Below are 23,234 nucleotides of genomic sequence, written 5' to 3' on the forward strand. Positions count from 1 at the left end.
GACTAATAACTGATTGAAATTCAACTCCCATAATAAAATCTCTATCAAATATCCCTTTATTCCCCCTCCCATTTCACAATTATATTCATATCTCTCTCTTTCTCTCTCTCTCTCTCTCACACACACAAAAATGGGTGATGTTGAAGAAGCATGCAACACAAAGCTCCAACTAGGGCTTGGTGTGTGTGAATATGCTTCAAGGCAAGAGAAGAAGGATAATCCTCTGGTTTGCTTGGACCTATCATTTGCGCTTTGCCCGAAACAGGAGGTTCCTAATTTGGACGATCACATTGCAAATGGATCAAGCGTGAGGACCATGGATGAAGATGAAGAGAGTTATGAGAGAAGCATCGATCACACCAATAACAAGAGTGTTATCATGAACAACAAAAATGGTGTGAGAAAGAAGCTGAGGCTCACAAAAGAGCAGTCCACCTTGTTGGAAGAGAGCTTCAACCGGCATAACACCCTTAATCAGGTACGTATTAAACTTTCATCTGATATAACCATATTCTATTTTAGATATAAACGATATTTTATTTTAAATTTATATAAAAACTATAAGAAAGGGGATTTGAACTCAAGTGCATAAGGGGGAGCTGTTCTATTTTAATTTTATTTTCAAAACTTCGTCATGAAGATTGGTTCATCAGCATAGCATAAGGGTTAATGAAAACGATAAAGAAAAGAGATTGAAGGCTTGCTTTGTCAAGAACTGTTATTATATATTTAATTTCTTAATATTATTATTAGTTTGTTCAATTTATATTTTCAACCAAAATTTGTAGGTCCAGAAACAGTCACTTGCTGAGCAATTAAATCTGAAGCCAAGACAAGTTGAAGTTTGGTTTCAGAACAGAAGAGCAAGGTGACTCATAAATAGAAATTATTCTCATATCAAACAATTTGACATGTTATATATGTTCTCAAAAGGCAACACCCATTAACTGATGTCTATGCATCACAGGACAAAGTTGAAGCAAACAGAAGTAGACTGTGAGTTCTTAAAGAAATGTTGTGAAAGTCTAAGTGACGAGAATCGAAGGTTGAAGAAAGAGTTGCAGGAGTTGAAATCATTAAATGCGAACGGAACATCACCATTGTACATTCAGATTCCAAAGGCTACAATGCCTCCGGTGTGCCCATCTTGTGAGAAAATGGTAAAAGCTCATGAAAATAACCCAGCTGCTGCAAAGAATGCAGAAGATCTCAATGTGGTCCGAAAGAGTAGTAATTAATAAATTGCAGGGCGGCTTTGACGGTACAAATTAACTAGAGAGATTGCATGGTATAACTTCATAGCTATAACCACAGCCAATATATATAGGTGCAACAAGTAATGAATTACAATGAGTGGTCCAAGTGTTGTACTAATTATAGAAAAGAATAAGCTAGAAAAGAAGAATTAATGTTAAACTATCATAACTTTTGCTTGTTTGGAAATGCTTCTTTAAAAGCACTTCTATTAGAAACACCTATGAGGATCCAAATCACATCTGTTCATCGTACATCATGCAGTCATAAATCATTGTAATTTTTTATTTTTTTGAAGCAAAGGTACGATATTCATTAAGTAAATCAGAATACGTACAAACCAAGGATAGTGTGCATATTGAGTCTCGATAAAAACCTTGATGGGGATTTCAACCCGGTTGAAGGAAAAGAGCGTCCCGCACAACAATAGACCTATCCTCAAATGAACAATAGATATGAGCTTACAATCCCTCCTCTAAAAGAATATCCCAGATCAAATCCGGAGGCTCCTTAGACCATAATGCCTCTTGAGCACTAGTAATCCCCATACGAGCAAGCTGATGCGCCGCCGAATTACCTTCCCGCTGGATATGACTAACCAACAGAATCGACCACTCCGTAATAAAACAGCGCAAATAATTTATAATAGGGCCGAACTTTGAATAATCATCCTTTTGGCCTTTCATGGCTGCCAGCACCAAACTAGCATCTCCTTCAAAATGAATCTTCATCTTCATCGTACCTAGAATCTTCGTTAGCAAAATAGCTCGTCGAGCTGCAATGAATTCAACGTGCAAAGCCCAACATGACCCCTCAATCAGACTTGCAACAGGGGCAACAAATTCACCCAAATGGTTACGGATCACCACCCTAAACTTCCCTAGTTCCCGTTTTGACTTCATGCTCCATCAAAATTGTACTTAACCCAACCCTTTGTAGGTCTCATCCACGTCTGAGTTTCTCAGATAAACTTCTTATTTGCTATCTTGTGCCATTTATGGAACTTCTGCATCTAACCCTCGGCTTGGAGCACAATCTCGAGTGGAGGCAACGACTTGCCGTTCCAGAGTACCTCATTTCTATGCTTCCACAAGGTCCAAATCAACTTAAGCATATTTCAAAACTTAAAGTAGGACACTGTAACTGTAGATTGGCTAACCAATGCATAAAAACACTCTCTGGCCAGTATCCACCCTTATACCCAAGCTTCGAAACCGCACCGCTCTTGCCACATTGCAAGCTCGCAACATAAGCTTTGTGGATTCCACTTGGCCACTGCAAGCTACACACATCTCCTCATTCAACACTCTCCGTTTGCAAAGTTCCAACTTTGTAGGCAGAGAATCCAAGCATGTACACAAAACACAAATTTTCACCCTCCCTGGAACACAGGCTTTCCATAATTTCTTCCATAATTTATCTCCACTGGAGTTAGAAGAAGGAAGAGGATCCAGATGCACCTTCAGCACTAACGCCAATTAATTTTGTGCGACATGATAGGCATTTCAGATAGTAAACTTCCCATGTCGTTCATAATGCCAAATCTTACTATCAGCCATATCCCGTAAACTTAATGGAATCCCTCTAATTAGCTCCACTTTCTCTGGGGAGAAAAGTTCATTCAATAACTGAACGTTCCATTGTTTCGACTCCGCCCAAACTAATCTGTCCACCCTGGCATCAACACCCCATTACACTAGTGGCGGGATTAAGATTCGAAAACAAGACTCCCTCGGCACCTAGTTATCTTGCCATATCCAAACCTTCTTCCCATTACCCACCTGCCACCGAAGTCCCTTTTGAAGCACCAATCTCAAAACTGTGATACTTTTCCAAACATATGAACTATTGGAAGTCACCCTCGCTTCAAGAAAATCAACCGTAGGGAAATAATTACCTTTGAAGACACGGAATACAAGAGACTTTAGATCATGAAGAAAGTGCCATGCTTGCTTAGCCAACAATGCCTAATTAAATGCATAAAGGTTTTTAAATCCAAGGCCTCCCTCGTGCTTGGGCTTACACATGTACCTCCAATTAAGCCAACGTATTTTCCTTTTACCCGGGTTCCCACTCCACCAAAACTTAGCTATCATCACGTTCAAATCTTCACAAAACGATTTGGGAAGAAGAAAGCATTGCATAGAGTATAGAGGTAAAGCCTGAGCCACCGTCTTCACCAATAACTCACGACCTGCACTACTTAGGATTCCACCTCGCCAAATTTGCAACTTTTTCCATTTTCGACATACGCGAAAGTTTCCTTTTTCGACTTCGGAATTAATACCGGCAATCCCAAATAGTTATCATGAAATTCCACTCTCCTCATACCAAGACAGCTGGCTAGTAACTGCTTGTCATAACTAGTAATATTGGGACTGAAAGAAACACAACTCTTCTCAAAATTTACCATTTGACTAGAAGCCATTTCATATAGTCACAACACTTGTTTAATGTTTTGGCACTCACTAAGTGTACCTTAGGCAAAGAGAAAGCTATCATCAGCAAAAAATGGATGGTGGATATTAGGAGCCACCCGGCAAACCTTTATCCCTTGCAAATCTCCATTAAGTTCGGCCTTTGTTAATAATGCCGAGAATCCCTCTGCACACGTAACAAACAAATAAGGGGATAACGGATCCCCTTGTCTTATACCTCTTTCAGGATGCACATAACCCAATCAGTCTCCATTCAACTTAAAAGAGTAAGTCACCGTTGTAATACACAACATGATTGTACGGATCCACCTATCCGAAAACCCCATGCGATGCATCATAGCCTCGAGAAACTTCCATTCCACATGATCGTATGCCTTGCTAATGTCCAACTTCAATGCCATAAAGCCATTGACTCCCAATGACCGTTTTATGCATATAATAAGCCACTTCAGCCTCTACCAAGTAATTATCAGAAATTAATCGCCTTGGAACAAACGCACTTTGAGTAGGAGAAGTAACATGTGGAAGGATAAGCTTCAACCTGTTCATCATCACTTTCGCCACTATTTTGTACAAAACATTGCACAAACTAATAGGGCGTAGTTGTGACATTAACTTAGCGTCCTTGACTTTAAGGATTAACGTGACATGGGTATAGTTAATTTTCCATAAGATTTGACCAGATATGAGCATAGACCAAACCCTATTACAAACATCAGTACTTACCACCTCCTAGTGTTTTTGATAGAAACCTAGAGACATACCGTCAGGGTCCGGTGCTTTCGTATGATGCATCTAAAACACAGCATTTCTAATCTCCTCATCCGCGAATGGGTTATCAAGATAGTTATTCATCTCCTCCATCACTGAAGGCGTGATATGACATAAGATGTCTTCAAAATTCGCCACCCCACTTAAGCTAAACATCTTTTTGAAGTACGACACCACAACCTCTTACATTCCACTGTGGTCCTCACGTCAACACCCATTATCATCCATTAACCCATATAAACAGTTACGCTTTTGCCTCCTATTAGCTTTCTGATGAAAGTACTTAGTATTACGATCACCAAGTTTAACCTAATTCTTTTTCGACCGTTGTCTCCAAAACTGCTCATCTTATTCAAGTAATCTATTCAACTTTCCAATAAGCTCATTTTTCTAATCAATAGATTCTTCCGTGAATGGCTGACCCAACAAACTCGTAAGCTTGTCCTCCACTTCACTAATGTTTCTTGGCCCTGACCTGGCATTGCTACGAGCCCAGTTACTGAGCTTCATTCGCGTCATCTTAATCTTCTCTGTAACTTGAAACGTTGGCCAGCCCTCCACAATATGATTCCACCTATCCTATACTACTTCATTACAACCCTCATGCATATGCCATCATAATGAAGTTTCTTTTTACCTCAGATTGGTGTGCGTCCCGACTAATTAAGCAAAACCGGAATATGATCAGATGAAGGTTTGTTTAAATGTTGCACCTTAAAACGAGGGAATAAATTCATCCATTCTTGATTACCCAACGCTCGATCCAACCTCACCTTGATTCCACCCCTTTTCTTCGTGAACCATGTAAGCTTATTTCCTGAGAAACCAAGGCCAACCAACCGACAAAGGTTCACCGCATTTTGGAACCCCTCCATTTGCCTATCCCATCCAATATTGCCCCCTTCCTGCTCGTTGGCTTGGATGATTTCGTTAAAATCACTAATACATACCCAAGGTGTGGTCTCATTGTTAGCAAGAGTCTCCAACAACCTCCAAGATTTATATCTATTACAAGTGGCTGGAAATCCATAGAGCAGTAAATCTCCAACACATTGTATCCCCTGGAACGCCCACATCAAAATTAACATGGTTCTGGAAATAGGATCTTAAACACAAATTTATTTTATTCTTCTATAAAACACATAAACTTCCTGAATTACCTCTGCTGTTAACAGTAAAACTACGATAAAAATTTAGCTTTAAACGTAACCGGTCCATGTAACGAGATTTACTTTTTGTCTCGCATAAGAACACTATAGTGGGATCTTGAATAGATATTAAATGTTGGAGTGCATGAACTGCCCAGAGGTTCCCAAGCCCCCGGCAGTTCCAACTTCAACAACTCATTGCTGATGGCGGGTTGACCCTTGTCAACCTCCGCCGATGAACTAGAAAGCACCGAGCTATTAAGCAACCTTCTCTATCCTCCACGATGATCCACCCCTTTCTCATCTTCTTAAGTCCCACATTTCCCTAATGCATGTACTTATGCAACTTCATGATCCCCTACACTAGGCTAAGAAGAGGTCGACACAACCCTCTCGACACGTCTTCGTAGTCACCTTTTTCTGGTTCTCTGATGGTGTTTAATAATAGGCATGAGGTTGAAAGGGTTTGATCTTAGCCCCGAATCCTTATCAACTGGTACAACCGAACCCCTTTATTTTTCCCAAAAGCCACATTATGCCTCAACAAGCCTACAAGCTGGCCCAACATAACCGCATCTCCACCCCTGGGCCCATTCAAATTCATCTGATTCATGTTGATTTCATTGCCTATTCCTACCACCGTTGAAGCTGATTGGCCTTAACTAGTCTCCCCATGCACAACTGGTGGTGCATTTAAATCAATTCCAAACAAGGTCAACCCTACTCATTCCCAAGCTAACGGGATTTGCTGAGTTGACATAACTGCCATAGCATCTTCCCCTGTTTCCTCCGGGTTAACCTTAACATTCAAATTAGGAATATTAATGTCCCCATTGATTATGGTATCATCCGTTTCCACCCTAATAATCTCGCTGTTTGACCAACCCTCTCCCCCGGCAGCCATTACTAGTGTCTCCTCTAGCTTTCTCTGATCTACCACTGTAGCATCATTCATACTTTCCCCATCCACTACATGCAGCGGCGCTATCATGGACCATCCCTGTGAAGCATCTAACCCAAACCTTTTACCTTGTGGTCGCCAATAGTTATCACTCAACACATCATTCTAGAACCATCATCCATACTGCTTTGAAAGGTAATCCTCATTCTTACCTTTGAACTGTACACACTGCTCCTTTATATGCTCAATAATTCCACAGATAAAACACGTAATTGGGAGTTTTTCATAGCGCAAATCAATCCCCACCTCCGTACCTTGGAACGATAGCAAAAGACTTCGTCGTAGCGGCTTTGTAATATCGATCTCGACTCGAATGCATAATATACTTCCAAAGATATCACTTTTTGACTCTGATCAGTAAGAACATGCGTTCCAATATGGTTCTTGATGAATTGCCCTATGTGACGAGTCATATACGCAAGGGGTAATCCCTTCACTGGAATCCAAAACTCGTACAAATTCAACGAATACTTGCAAGATGTGCCGAGTTGTCCGCCTTCGCCAACACCAGTAGAGCACCATTGTACAACTATGGCCCTCATTTCTGCACTATCAATCATTCTCGTACACTATTGAACCCAAACGAGAACAGCCCATCATCCATCTCCACTATCGTAACCCTAGCCTTGGGGCATCACAGATTCAACATCTGGCGTTTAAACTGTTTTTTGTTAAACACCTTGCATGAGAGCACTCTCCCAACCAGAAATGCCTTATCGGTGCAGAGCAAGACACTAACCTTGTCATCAATAACAACTAATCTTGCTCCTCCAAAGTAAGAGCCAATCTTTTTGCAAATTTCATCACCATATCCTCCATCAGTCGCTGCACCACTTGCAAACTTATCCAATAATACCCACGAATTTTCTCCCCCAGATGTCGTAGTAACCAATCCACTTTCCCAGCCGTGATCTTCACAAGTTGTCGAGCACAAGCATCCAGAATTATACGGCCAACGCCATAATTACCAGTCCTGCCACTCTCCTAGAGAAACACTAGAGAGGAATATTTTAGTATTCAATTGGAGATTTTTTTAATTTAAAATTGACTATAAACAATACCTGACAAAAACTGGCCGCACGATATACGATGAACGGATATGATTGAAGGATCTCAGGGATCCTCACAAAGAAGATCCGGCAAGGATCCACCTCTATAAACACATCGAATTTTTCAATAAAAATCTAAACGCTTCTTGAAAAATCATTAAAGTGCTTTTTGAAGAAGTAAAGTACTACAAGCTCTCTTTTAGTTCAGAAGTACTTTGAACTTTTTTTTGTAACATTATCATTAGCATTTGTGGTGATCTAAAAGTGATTTTAGTTATTTTTTAAAACACTTTCGAGCAGACTATCTAAAATTGTAGTGATGGATATTTTGGATAAAAATCATAAGCTTTCAGTTCAATTTGGGAAAAGAAAAAAAAAACTTACAAGGTGAACTCCTTCGGGATAGTGTTTAACTTGTACATGATATAATGATTTTTTTTTTTAAAAATACCCTAAATTGGGACAATTTCTTAATCTTGGGACAAAAATAGGACAAATCGGCCATGACACACCCCGACTGAAGTCGAGGCGTGCTGGGCAACACCCGAAGGTGACGTAACCATAAAGGAAAGTGATGCAGAAAAATATGGATAAATTTAAATTGAACTAGGATTTATTTAAGCTAATAAAGTGTGTGCACAATAATGGGAAGAACCCATAAAACACAAATGTTCTGAGCATAAACGACATAGGTAGTGCAGTCGAAACTAGTTAAGTACTTAATACACAACAGGAATAGCTCTTACATTTAATTATAGATATGTCAGAACTGTCAGAGATTCCTCGTATGCCACAAAGAGTTCAGCTATCTAAGACCTGGATGGGCGAAAAATAGAAGGGTGAGTAGGCAAAAACAAAGGTTTATAAAACACATTTATTTTCTGAACATACTAACCCCTCGCTGTAAAACATGTATAGTTTCCAGAAAATCATACTACGTATAAGTATGAAATCAAATGCAAATCAACAATAATTCCAGAAATATGCCAATCACAATATCTCAACAATAGCATAATAAAATTAGATGCTCGTTGATCTATGCTAGCACACAAGTCGGAGTCGCCTAATGCAACTTGTACGACTGAATTGATGGTCATCAATCTATGCTAGCACACAAGTCAGAGTTGCCTAATGCAACCTATACGATAGGACTTCATGTAATCATAATATACGCTCTAGTGCTACAATCATGTGAAAACTGAGGCTATTCGCGGTCATATACGAGTCGGAGTTGCCTATTGCAACCTGTACGGCAAGATGTTGGAGTTGCCTATTACAACCTGTACAACATGACTGTCACCTACTTGGATCCAAAGCGAGCGTGTGGTGTGGATGTGAACATACAAGTGAAAGACTGCCCTGGCCTCGCGTGAGCAATAACATCGGGTGCAACAATGATGAACAAACTACATAATTATAAGCATGCCATAACGATTCAATAATTCTAGTCAACATAATAAACTTACATGCGCATCCCGTAGTATTATTTTAGCATTTCACAATAGTACAACATTTCTTATAACATTATTTAATCATGGCATAATAGGCATGAATCAATTCAAAAGCATTTGTGGAATTTATAAAACTTTATATATCATATATATATATAAACAAATGCTCACTCACTAGTACGTGGTCGGATTGTAGCCTCCTTGCCTTACTTGACCTCGTACTTCTTCAGGATAATTTTCTCCTATATGTGAAATAACTAAAATAATTAATTAATTAACACATACACAAAGAGGCTAGGAAAAACCCCCATAATTTGCTTAAACAGAGGGAGAATATACAAAAATGTTCTACTTGACGTCACGAACCCGTGCACATCAAGCACATGCTATCTAAAAGCCAAACGCGACCTTATGCGCCGCCCAGCCCATGACATAGTAATGAAACCTAACGGCATTAGGATATTCTGTCAACTTTGACGGAATATTATCCTTCTTCTTTGGTGACTTCTGCCGTCCGCCGCCGTCTGGTTTTGGCAAAAACTGGAAAAAGTCGCCCGTTTTTGGAAAAAAATTCAAAACTTGTTCATTTCTCAACCATTTTTAATGCACTTTATATGGAATTGAAGCTCTTGAGGAGTAGAACAAGATTGTACCTTTCAAAAGGCCAATAGGTGGATAGAAGTAGCTTGAAAAAGCCTCGAAAGGTTCAGACTTATTTTCTTCGCCTCGAAACTGTGTGTTTCCACGTCAACTCGACTTCAAACTTAGGCTATTGACTCGATGGAGTTGTGTGGAAGCTTCCAAACGTCCCAAAATCTTGTAACTCGACTAGGAACACGTCGGGGAAAACTCGTTCAAGTCGGAGATTTCGAGTTGGGTGTTCAAAACTCAACCATTTCACGATTGGTTTGTAGGATTGGGTTTGTGAGGATGAGACGAGTGTGATGGTGGAATTTTTTGGCTTGATCCGTGGAGTTTAGTGGTTGTTCTTAGTTGTTGCAAAAAAATAGAGAGTCTCGGGATAGAGAGATAAAGAGAATAAGAGAGAGAGAAAGAATATAAGTTCTGATTGGTTGAGAAGAAGAAAAATCTGATTGGGTGCAATAGTGTGGGAAAGGAATTGATTGGTGTGAGGCAAAAGGGCACGTGTCTTATTTTTAAAAGAAGAAGAAGGGGATAAGATTTTCAGAGTTTGTACAGTAAGTCGTACATCAAAAATCTGTGTCCTTATCACTAACAGTGTCTCCCACACTGATAAATTAACACATGTGTGTACCAAATTTTTCCGTTGTTAGCGTACTTTAACTGTGCATAACTTTTTCGTTACAACTCTGATTTAGGTCTAACTCCCGCTCACGTATTCGTAACAACGAGTACTATTTAATTACGATAACAAGAAAAATAATTTAAGAATCGAATAACTACGTCAACATCAGGTTCCATTTTTGCCAAAAAGAGCAAAAACGTCAATTTACACACGTGGGGAGAAAGTTACATGAAAAATTAGGGATGGGTTGTCACAAGCCATGCATACCATGCACAAACAGAAATTACTAAAATACCCACATATAAATGGGTTATTTGCTCCCATTTTCTGATTTTTCTCTCTCTACTCTATCTTTCCATCCCTCTCTTTCTTCTGTCACTCTCTCCCTATCTTACTATACACACACGATGCACTGTCATCCCGACCAACACCATCCAAATCGAAGCCACCATCAATTTCATCTCGTTCTCACGAGTCCCCATGTCACACATCTTGTCCCCAATCGTTGGGATCGATACTCAAGCAGGCCATGAGTTTTCTAGCCATTTTCTGGCAACACGACAAACAACCGAGGCTTGAGACTACCACCATTGGACTCACATCAAGGGTGGGAACAAAGCACAGTCAATAAATGTTGGTGTTTTGTTTGATGAATTTTTCAAGATTTGCTCACTATATGTACACAACATGCACATGATATGCTCACAGAACTGAGTCAACCCAAAAACCCAGATGAATTAATAATTAGAAGTTAAATTAGGGTTTGTGTTTCATGTTTAAATTAGGGTTTGTGTTTCATGTTAGGGCCTATGGGTTGTGGAATAAATTTCAAGTTTTGACATGCTACAAAATTGGGAATGAACAATTTATGGTTCAAGTGTCTAATTGCAGAAATTTGTGAAATTTTTTCATAACGTGCATGTGGCGTGCATGGCTAACTTCATAAAAAAATTCCAACTCCAAAAACCTAGAGCTCACAGCTCTTATTTTGAAATCAGAAAAATGATGTCATCACCTGCAATGTCACCCCTATACACACTATATGCACACCGCATGCACATCCTATGTACATTACATGCACATGATATGCACTTAATTGGGGATCGAGCAATGAGCTTCTTTTCACATTAATAAGAAACTTTAACGGCAACCTATTGGTATTATGCATATAATTAAAAAATAATTGTTACATATATAAGGTTACAGTGGTAGTTTGAAAAGTCTTGTTACATATATTAATCACCGCCAAACCGTGCATGTGGAAAACATGATACTCGTTGTTGTTATTTCATGGACATGCATGATCCTTAACATCCTCTAAGATTTTTCTCAAAAAAAAAAAAAAAAAAAAAAAAAAATCGCCAAGGCCAACTACGTTGTGGTCATACTCGCTAAATTCCGAGGCATAATATACGTGCATCATAACTAGTGAAACATTCCCGCTTCTCATATTAAGATGTAGCCATGCACATTACGGAAAAAATTTCAAAAATTTCTGCAATTGGACACTTGAACCAAAAATTGTTCCATCCTAGTTTTGTAGCATGTCAAAACTTGAAATTTATTCCACAACCCGTAGGCCCCAACATGAAATACAAACCTTAATTTAACTTCTAAGTATTGATTCATTTGGGTTTTTGGGTTGGCTCAGATCTGTGAGCATATCATGTGCATGTCGTGTACATACAGTGGACAAATCCTGAAAAATTCATCAAACAAAACACCAACATTTAATGATTAGGCTTTGTTCCCACCCTTGATGTGAGTCCAATGGTGGTGGTCTTGGGCCTCGATTGTTTGCCGTGTTGCCAGAAAATGGCCGGAAAACTCGCGGCCTGCTTGAGTTTCGATCCCAATGATCGGGGATGAGATTTGATATGGCTAGGTGTTTTGGACTCGTGGAGACGAAATGAATTTGGTGGTGGCTTCGATTTGGACGGTGTTGGTCGGGATGACAATGCACTGTGTGCATAGTGAGAAGGGGAGAGATAGTGCATGAAGGAGAAAGTGAGAGAAGAGAGAGAGATAGAGGGAGAGAGAGACTAGAGAGAGAAAAATCAGAAATGGGAGAAATAACCCATTTATATACAAGGGTAATTAAGTCATTTCAAAGTGTAGAAAAATCGTACTTCTATTTTATTTTTGTGCATATTTCTATCCTAAGATTAAGAAACTGTTCTATTTTTGGGTATTTGCCTATTTTTTTGTCAAGTGATAGAACTTTTATTAAGTTCTTTTTTTTAATACATTGATATTTTTACACTAGGGGGAGGGGGAGTTTGGTTAAGCCACACAATGACAGCCTAATTTGGTATCAAATTTGCCATCCACGAGATTCGAACCTAAGACCTCTCACTTCTAAGTGAAGAGGAATAAAATTTTAGGAAAATGCATACCCCAACCACTAGCATGCACATTAGCTTAGTCACATTAAGTAGGAAAACCAAATACAAAGTACGAAAATGATGTCCTCACATCTACTATCATGCTTTTTTTTTTTTTTTTTTTTTTTTTTTTTTTTTTTGGGTTAAACGATAGATTTTATTAGATTAGATGTTAAATTAATCACCGATGAGGTTTAAACTCACGCCGTTATACAATGACTTAACTTCTTTCTACAAAGTGCCACTTGCTATTATCATGCATATTAGCTTTGTGAAAAAAAATGTCGTAACTGTTGAACAATAAATTGTACCAGCAATAATCCGATATCAATGAGCACAACTAAAAGGTAAGTACTTGCAGGGTGGTATTGGCTCTTTTGGGAATATTTTTCTTTCCAATCAATCAGGGAAACACAGTAGACAAGTCTCTTTCAAGCAAATCTTCTTTTAATTCTGTTATATATATGGTTAATCCTTTAATTTTCGATAAAATGTGCACTTAAATTGAATGAAAATGATAAATTTTTAAGGAAGTAATATTCCAGCCGATTAATAAGGCGATGATCGATGATAAGGATAAACATTTTATGTCAGGAAAAGAATTAACAGGATATGCACTCATCAATCATAATAACTTTAACGTACTCAATTTTGTTGTAGAAAAGTAACACGTGGTGGATCAGTTCAATGCTTACTAAAAAACTCCTAAACAAACAGTAGCAACATTAAATAGATAATTCTTAATACCTAGTGTATGATAAATCATGAACAACTAATATCAAGAAATACTTAAAACAGTCTGTGAGTCTTCCCGATCAATTAATATCAAGAGTACTTAACAGTATGTGAGTCTTTCCGATTTCAGAAGAGGATTGTCGTGACGAAGCCACTAATTAGTCGCTAGTTCAAAAAAATAAAAATAAATAAATAACAGTCCGTTACAATTCTTTTTATTGAATCTAGTTATGAATTATCCCACTCTAGCAAAAAATTAATGGATGAATTATCACTCACTAACATAGCATATATACATGTTTCTTAATGTCATTGAATATGGTGGAGAAAGTTCGAATGAGCCGCTGTTTCTCAGCCTCGATTCACAGTGCTTTTCTGTCGAAAACAACACCGTTCAGTTAGATATTAGAGCTCGTCGAAGAGCTTTCCAAAAACACCAAGATGATCTGCCTCACTCTTAAAGTTCTTTTAGTTTGATCGATTAAAAGGCCTAACAAGATTTGATAAGGCCACATTTGTGCACCTTGTTGATCCCTTGTGCGGTTACATCAATGAATATAGTACTATTCTCGAAAAATAATAAATTAAAAAGCATATGTTTTTTTATTGAGATGAAGGGATAGTACTAGGGGAAGGGGGAGTTCAGCTAAGTCATACAATGGACAACCTAATTTGGTATTGAATTCGCCATCCATGAGATTCGAACCTAAGACCTCTCACTTCCAAGTGAAAAGGAATACCACCAGACCGTAGTACTGAGTAACAATTTTATTATAATATTAAAAACTAATACAAACATCAACTAGGACATTTTGGATAAAATCCAAAAGGCCCTCAATTCAAATAAACTTCAACAAACCATAAAACGTCAACTTGGCCAAACCAGTTGCTACCGTATCAATTCCATGTGAAAGAGTCAAAAACTTTCCGTTTTGGAACTTGAGAAATTTTGTGCACAAAAATAGCAATATAACGAACATGAAGGCACTCTTTAACAACAAGCAGTGCTGATTCCGAAGAGGAACTAATTAGTGTCCATGCCAACATGAATTTTGTGCTTAACACCATTAGGGAAACCACCAGAAACAACAAAGTATACCTAGGAGAACCAGACAACACACGAACACAAAATTAAAATAATCAGTAGGAGATACTCACAAATTACCTTACCAAAGAGGCTATTATAGACGAAAATACTAAAATAAAAAACAAAACTGCGACAGTCCAATGAGAAGAGAAATGAGGAAGGCTAGGAGAACGGGAGAAAGGATGCCACATGCTCAAAATCGAAACAAGGGGCCATCAGCTATGGACTTTTTAGATCTAGGATTTTGGTATAAAGCCACCCTTTCAGTAAAAAAAGGAAGGTCATTTTATTTATAGATGAAACAACATTTTATTAGAAAAATACCATACAAGACATCTAAAGACATCAAAAACACTATCTCTTAGTACTACAGTCTAGTGATATTTTTCTCTACTTGTAAGTAAGAGGTTCTAGGTTCGACGCTCGTGGATGGCGACGGCAATACGAAATTAGACTATCCCATTGTGTGGTTTAGTTCAACTTTTTCATCACCTTTAGTGTAAATATATTATCATAATTTAAATAAAATAAAAATAAAAAAGAACATCAAAGACACTAAGAAACAAAGCCAAAAAGGAAAACCATCCACATCATAACATATAAGCAAGACCCAAACTTGACCCGTACAACTCGCAGTAACCAAAACCCTGATTTAACTCATAACCCTAGGCCTTTTGCCACCACAAATTGAAGTTGCGCTGCTATATAATTCATCGCATCTCGCTATAAAGAATCTATGGAATAATTGAGGGATTTTGGTCTTTAACTTGTTCATAAATGATCCAGTTGCACATAAGAGCAAATAATAATCTTAATTTGACTTAGTAAGCGAAAAGCACATGAGTATATCGTAACAGAGTCCTTCAAATATGTGGTGCATCGAAGTATAACGAAAACAAAAGATACTAGAGAGACAGAATCATTAGTGGACTTGTCAAGAAGGAGGAGCACAAAATTAGCAGTGGGAACTCCGATCTAAGCATGGCCAAGTTTTTAAGAAAAGGGTACGACATTCATTAATGATAGGAATACATACAAACTTTGAGAATAACATGCATATAATAGGCATCGATAAAAATATTGCAGGGAATTTCAAACCGGATGAATTGAAAAAAAAAGAGTGTCCCGCACCAAACAAATTAGGAATTACTATCCTCAAGAAGAAGATCCACAATTACATTGGGAGGTTCTTCAAACCAATAAGCATGGCTAAGATTAAATCACTAAAAATTATAACAAACAAGAAGAAAAGAAATAAACGGTCTAAAATAGCCTATTCTTGAAAACTTAATAACTTTAGAATTTAAAACCATGACACCTTCTTACACATTTGTGGGAACAACTATACAACAGCACTTATTTGACCTCAAAAGTGCATATCCAACGTCACACAGCAATAAAACACAAATGGCACATCATGATATGGCATCAAACATGTTACAAAATAATAATAACATATAATTACTTTGTCATCTCACTTATGACCTACTGTATGTCAACCCGAACTTGAAGTCTCCAATGTTACAGTTTAATCACAGTAACTCCACCTCTTTTCCATCTGCAAGTCAAGCAGAAAAACATTTCAATTTTCCCAGCCATAATTTTAGAAAATCTCAATTAAATAAAATATATAATACTTAAACAGAAATAAAGAAATTGACAATTTGTAAACCAATTGATTATTGAGGATGGATAACTGTTCGAGTTGTTTGTGCGGGACCTTTTTTTTTTTCCTTCGGCCGAGTTGAAATTCTAGCAAAATTTTTATTGAGACTCATGTATGCACATTATTCTCTTCCAATCAATGAATAATGTACTTTTCTTCTTCTTCTTCTTCTTCAAAAAAAAAAAAAAAAAAAAGAATGACAATAACTGAATAACCGTATTGTGTTCAAGGTTTAATTTTTTTCTTCCTATTAAGAAATCAAATATTTGATGAAAAGTAGGAAAGTTATAGAGCTTGCTATCACGATGAAGATTATAATTGTATGACAGTAGAGATGGCAATTAGCCAAGTAGTTTGGTATATAGAATGGCAGTCTAATTACCATACTGAATGCATAAGGCACATATATACAGCTACTAACCAAAATCATAATTATGTGAGTTTATACTAAACTAGCCTCTCCGCACGCGCTTACGCGTATGCGGTAGGTATTTTTGCATCACGGGCGTTACACGCCTCAAAAATGGGTTGATTTAGATATTCTTATATTTCGTAAGTGATTACTAAAAATACATAGGATCTCGTTGCCAAATGAGATGGCCTCGTCCAACTATTTAGGCAAAAACTTAAAATGTAGTCAAATTCGGGAAACTGTCTCAAAAGCGAGAGTAAATTCTTCCCTCTAAATCGCAAATGAAGTGCGTGCAGAGACTCTCATTGTTTTTTGCCCCAAACTGTATTGCATTTTTTTTTTTTTTTTTTTTGTTAAATGATAGATTTTATTAAATGTTAGATGAGCCACCGACAGAGTTCGAACCCACACAGTCATGCAAATGCTCAAAACCTTTCCACTACTGTGGTTAATAGCCACTTGCATGACTGTATTGTACATTGCCAAAAACATATTTGTATATACATCATTGTTATTAAACATATGGTGTAACAGAAAACAAAAACAAAAACAAAAGAAATCAATCTGAACATATGAAGACAATTAACAATGTTGTTATATAAAAAGAAATTAAGAAAAAGCAGTCAAAAGTGAGAGCCATAACTAAAATTTAATAGATTCGCAAGTTACCTCATAGACGATCAAACTTCTCTAATTACTATTTCAATTCCCCGCAAAGTGAACATAATCCTGAATGAGAAAACTAAATTCCATTAAATAACAGTTAATAAGTAGCCACAACGAATTGAAGTTTTAATCAAATAATTAACTTGATTAAACAACCAAGTCATCTCCTTTTTGCCTCACAAACATAGGCTGATGAAGCTAGCCAGTGGGGACGATTTGGTTAAGCATAATAGCCTTTATGCGCATAAATATCTTTTCCAAAACACCTAAATATATTTTTTTAAAATGAATAAATCCAATGCTTATGCCACAGGAAGCTGGTAGAAGAAATAAAAACGTGTAAATTCATAAATCAAAGTTTTAACTCAATCAAATATTATTCCAATGAAAGTTGTAAACTGCAAATAAAGCCATTTTAACAAACATTTGACTACCTGCAATGTAGACAAAGAAATCTGATACTCATAGTACATAACTGCTCTATTTATCTCTGCAAATGACAAATAATAAAATGGATAACTGAAGTATACCGTGGCTAGTTATTATTTTGGGTCGCCATCTCCACTTGCACTTAATAAAAAGGATGAAGTGTGTGAAGGCTAAATTGGAGGCTTGTCTTGAGTTCTTGAGTTGGCACTGGCGGCCGTCGACCACACCTCCTAACCTGTAACGTGCTAAAGCTATCGGTTCAACAGAGAGTGTTTAAATCTTATATCACTGCCGACACATTATAATGTCAAGCACATATTTTGTGTTTATAGATAATAGAATTTTACACTATGAAGTAGTTATTTTTCATTTTCAGAACAAAATTAGGAATTGAACATAAATATTAACATCAACACATTATACAGAAGTCCGCAATGACAATTAATTAGTCATGCAAACCTTTTTAAAGCAATCGCGATTCTCATCTCTATTTGAATACAACACCATTGAGCTCAGGTTCTCAATTTTCTTAGCTTGTTGTTGCACCATGTTCTCTCTCTCTCAGCTTGGGCCCTTTTTTTTCCTTCAACGCCAAAGCCATATGCTCCCTCTCTAACTCAGTCTGCACAGAAAATATGCATATTCCAGACACTTGAATTCAACTAATTACAATAAACATAACGTGTATATTCCAAACCTGCATTAACGTGTTTTGCAGATTGAGGATTTCCTATGGCCAATGTTCTGAATGAGATTCCCAAAACATGCGGAATATTTAAATTCCTTTAATTTACGTACACAGCCTATATTTATAATTATTATCATACATGGATGTCGACAATTAATACAAATGAAAAATTAACCTGCAATTTAGCTCCAAGCTCCTCAATTTCTTTCTTTTGACGCTTGAGAAGAGCAGTATATGTTAGACTCTCCCAGGAAGGACTTACATTGAAATAATAACAATTAAAACATATGATAGACATAAAAGAACAATTCCTACGTCAAACAGATACAAACTTGGGAGAAAATGAAGAATTAATCCAAAAAAGATTGCAAACAAAGCCAAGGGAGGGATTTATAGTACATCAGAGAAAGCAAATAAGCTTAAAATCAATTTAAATTGCATGGCATGTATAACTAATATGTCCAATGTCTGATTAAGACTGACAAACATGTTCAAAGAAAAGGGGCAAATTATTAAGGTACCGTAATAACAATAAAGAGAAACTTTTGAGTTTCATTTTTCCAAAATCAAAATTCCATAAACTTTTGGGAATAGAGTACCAAGAGTACCATTTCTTCCCTGTCTCTTCGTCTTTAAATTCCCAATCACAGCCCATAAGAAAAATATAAATTAAGCAATAGATTCCGGGGAGTTACCTTTTAAAATGGCCATATGATGCTCCGCCTTCTTGCAATGCACTTTATAAGGGAAAAAGTAGGAAAAAGACTGGCTTTGTACGGGAAAAAGCAGGAAAAAAATGGGGAAAAAATGGGGATAATGGATTAATAGAAACTATCCCAGAATCTGAAATTAAAACGCAGGATAGAAAGGGAGATAAAAGTTAAAAGCCAAAGCAGACAAATAGGAAGAAAACGGTGGAAGAAAATACCTTAGACACTGAGGATGAGAGACTGACGATCAATTAAATGTGAAATCAAATGGCAACTGCTCATAGCAGTTTGAAATCTAATGCCATGTTCATACTTTATTGTCTTTTGCATTTAGTCTGAAATATGATGGTAAAATGATGAATGAAAATTACTTTAGTACTGGAAATATAAAAACTACTATATAAAACAATGAATAATTTGTAATAAAAGATGAAAACGAAAACAAAAAAATTAACCATTGCCAAAGCCTCCCCAATGCAAAAACAAAATGGCAATATTGTTTACAAAGAAAACAAATTTCAAACCTTGTTCATTGTTTGTTACACTATTATTATGAAAATCCCAGCGATTGATTGATGGTAGAAGAACTTATATTCAATAATCCTGTGAAAATGCATGAGAAGATTAACATTAAGGAATAAGGAGCCTTGTGATAGAGAACAAAGCACAAAAGATTAATAATTGAGAAATTAGAATAGGAATAAAACTCAATTAACCACAAAAGAAATTTTATTACCGACTTTCTCAAAGGACCAGTTCTTGTTGGTTTTTTTTCCAATTTCATCTTCTCCAGCAAAACAATTTAAATTTGTTATGTTCAAATTCTCTCTTTTATTTTTTGTTTTATTTACCTCTTCCTGCAAAATTGCTTCATATGATCATATCCCACGTTTGCTTTTATTTCCATGCACGTTTGCGTTCCACAAAACCGCTCCCATTGCATGGTTCAAGCCTTCAACTGTTGAATAGCAGTTCTAACTGTAAACGTATTACGTTTCTTTTTATTTTTTATATTTTATTCAATTAATGAAAGCAGTTTGAAAACTGCAATATCTCCCACAGTCCCATGTTTCCAACATTTTTTTCATTTTTCATTTTTTTGGATTGGTTTTTTTTTTTAGCATCTATTTATCTACTTTTTGTTTAATTATTTTTTTATTTTTTATTTTTGAGTACATCGACATTTTTAGACTACGGGGAGGAGAAGTTCAGCTAAGCTGTGAGAACCCGTTCCTAAAAATTATGATTTTTATAATTTTAATAAGTGAAGTTACGAAAATGCCCTTCGAGGCAAAGTGTTGACTTTTGTTGACTGCCGTGTCATGTTACATAAGGTTCGTTTTCTTGGCGTATTCTTATAGTACTCATTGTTGCGAACGCGTGGGCGCAAACAAGGCGTGATTTGGGAGTTATAACGAAAGTTATTAACGTTTAAAGTTAGGGATATTTTGGTGATTTTATTTAACTTGGAAGGCTCCAGATTTCTGAGGATTGAGTTACGTAGGGTTGTGGACCCTACCGTCGATCTTTGACCAACGATTGATTTTCGGTCAATGTGTCTCAAATCATTCTAGATCGTCCTTGGGGGATGTGTTTTATGTAAATTACATGTTCTATTAGTAAGGATTCTGAGATGTGATTTGATAGTTGCTTTAGGCGACTGTCGTTCGAGACATCTAGATAATCATGCTAGGGAGTTGTAGTGCAAACTCCAGGTGAGTGGGCTTTTGGTTTTCTATATATACGTATGTATACTTTACGTTTTTCCCAGAAATTGTTTTAAATGAAATGTGATTGAAATGCCATGTCATACTTGCGTTATATTTTAGTATATGCATTAGTGTAGTCATGCATAATGTTACATGATGTTGCGGAGCCCAGGTAAACTACAAGTGAGTACATTATGATGTTAGTGGTTGTGATGGTAGTGTGTATGATTATGATGAGTTGCTTTTAGTGATTTATATCTTACACCCCAGTGTTAGTGCTCCGCCCGAGGGTAAGGTTTAGCTTTCACGTGATCGTTCACCTCCCTCACCATACGTTCACCTTGGATCCAAGGCAAGTGACAGCCTGTCATACAGACCACATTAGGTGGTTTCAACTCGTAGGTGGCTTACGATACTTCGCATAGCCTTTATGTGATCGTAGCACTTGAGCGTACGTATTTACACCTAGCCTGTCGTACAGACAACATAGGTGGTTCTGACTTGTGTGCAGGATTTGATTTGATTGTTGAGTTATAGATTCAGCCGTACAGGTCACGTTAGGTGACTCCGGCTAATATGTCACTTTATATTAGTGCAATTCACCTGGCTTACTTATTCATGGTTGAGATGATTGTCATGGCATACACATGGTTTGGTTATTCTCGAGTATAGTTTTCATATATGTTTACAGTATTATTTTCTGGGAAATTATACGGGCTTTACGGTGAGGGGTTATTATTTTTGGAAAGAGAAATGGTTCTAAAAAGCTTTGTTTTTGCCCATTCACATTTTCTGTTTTTCACCCCTCCAGGTTTTAGCTACTGAAGTTCGTATCGACGAGGATTCTTGGCGAATCTCAGTATGGGTGGCTACATCTGAGGGTATGATCATTACCCACACTATTGTACTTTACTTATGCTCTAACATCGCGTGTGAAATGGGTTCATTCCCGCTCACAGCGCACTTTGGTCTTTAGGTGCTTTTAGGTTTAAATTTATTCACATTTTTCACATCACTATATTTTATGGCTTCGTCACCTTCCAGGTGTCAACCAACACAGTTCGACTTGGAGTCCTAGTTGACATTCCGGTCAGGGTGTGTCATAAGCCATATAATGGGCAGCCTAATTTGGTATCGAATTCACCATCCATGAGATTCAAACATAAAACCTCTCACTTCCAAGTGAAGAGGAATACCACCAGACCGTAGTGCTGAGTGGCAAATAAAGATCAATTAGCAACATTGCATTGATCAGTTACTCACTACGTTTTCTTTTTTATTTATTTATTTTGTTTTCCAATATAGCTTTTTTTTAGTTATGATTTTTTACCAGTTTGTCCTCGTTTTTTGAATTTTTTAGGTTTTGATCGTGAAAGAAACAAATGGGCATTTTTGGCATTTTGGAAAGCTTCACCAAACTGGCCTTCTCCCTTTATATATATAGAATAGATGACATAGGGTGGCTACCAAACCTAACTCTATGCCAATCACCATTTAGTTTTCCATACTAAGGGGCGTTTGATAATCGTTTTCAGTTTTTAGTTAATTTTTTTTTAACTAAAATCTTGTTTGATAACTACATTTAATTTTCAATTTAAAAAAAATAAAAAATCAAAACTGAAAATTCAAGGGAAATTTTGAAAACTCAAAAGTAGTTTTAACTTTTGGTTTTCAATTTAAAAAAAAAAAAAGAAAACTGAAAATAGTTACCAAACAAAATTTTAGTTTTGAAAAGTAATTCACCCTTCTAATTCCGAACATGTTATTATTTTTGGTCCAAATTATATCTTAATTATCAACTACCTAATCCAAAAGCAGTATTACATAGCGTGTTTGGATGTCGTAAACTTTTGCTTCTTTGCTTTTAGTAACCTATTACAAAGAAAGGACGCAAAACCTCGGTATATAGAAGATTTTGTTGTATTGTTTTCTTGTGGCCCAAAAATGTGATACATTACTACGTTTAACAGTTCTTGCGACGAAATGTTCGCCGCACAAGGATGATTTTTGTCCCTTAAACATTCGTGATGAAAACTTCGTTGCAGAGATGTCATTGCGGAAAGTTCGTGAAAAAATCGTTTGTGCGATGAGCGAAATACAGTTTGTCACATATTGCTTGCACGACAAAGGACAAATTTGTCGCATAAAATATTGCAGAGCGAAAACATGTGGTACTAATGGTGACAATATTACGACGTTAGGTAATATCACACGCGACGAACACCTTCGTCAAGTAAGCATTATCCAACAGAAGTCAATTAATTTTAATGTTATTTAACGGTGAACATTTCGTTGTTTAGGAATCTGTGCCACAAAATTTTTTTGTTGCTTTTATTGTTATGCGACGATGATATTTGTTGTGCAAGGTTTAGAAATTTACTTTTTTACTTTTTTTTATTATTTTTTTTA

General features: G+C 36.8%; 2 protein-coding genes across 2 annotated transcripts; one reads left to right on the plus strand and one right to left on the minus strand.

Moving 5' to 3' along the window:
• Window positions 1-130: 130 nt before the first annotated feature.
• Window positions 131-1,423, plus strand: LOC137730796 (homeobox-leucine zipper protein HAT22-like). The gene is made up of 3 exons (XM_068469768.2): window positions 131-478; window positions 789-868; window positions 968-1,423. Exons 1-3 carry the CDS (start codon window positions 131-133, stop codon window positions 1,236-1,238), a joined length of 699 nt encoding a protein of 232 aa, XP_068325869.2. The 3' UTR covers window positions 1,239-1,423.
• A 292-nt stretch (window positions 1,424-1,715) lies between these two features.
• LOC137732804 (uncharacterized) lies at window positions 1,716-2,156 on the minus strand. Its single transcript, XM_068472071.2, has one exon. It carries the CDS (start codon window positions 2,154-2,156, stop codon window positions 1,716-1,718), a length of 441 nt encoding a protein of 146 aa, XP_068328172.2.
• Window positions 2,157-23,234: the final 21,078 nt, after the last annotated feature.

Source organism: Pyrus communis, chromosome 16, assembly GCF_041283825.1.
Source record: "Pyrus communis isolate YQ-2024b chromosome 16, ASM4128382v1, whole genome shotgun sequence".
Classification (NCBI taxonomy): domain Eukaryota; kingdom Viridiplantae; phylum Streptophyta; class Magnoliopsida; order Rosales; family Rosaceae; genus Pyrus; species Pyrus communis.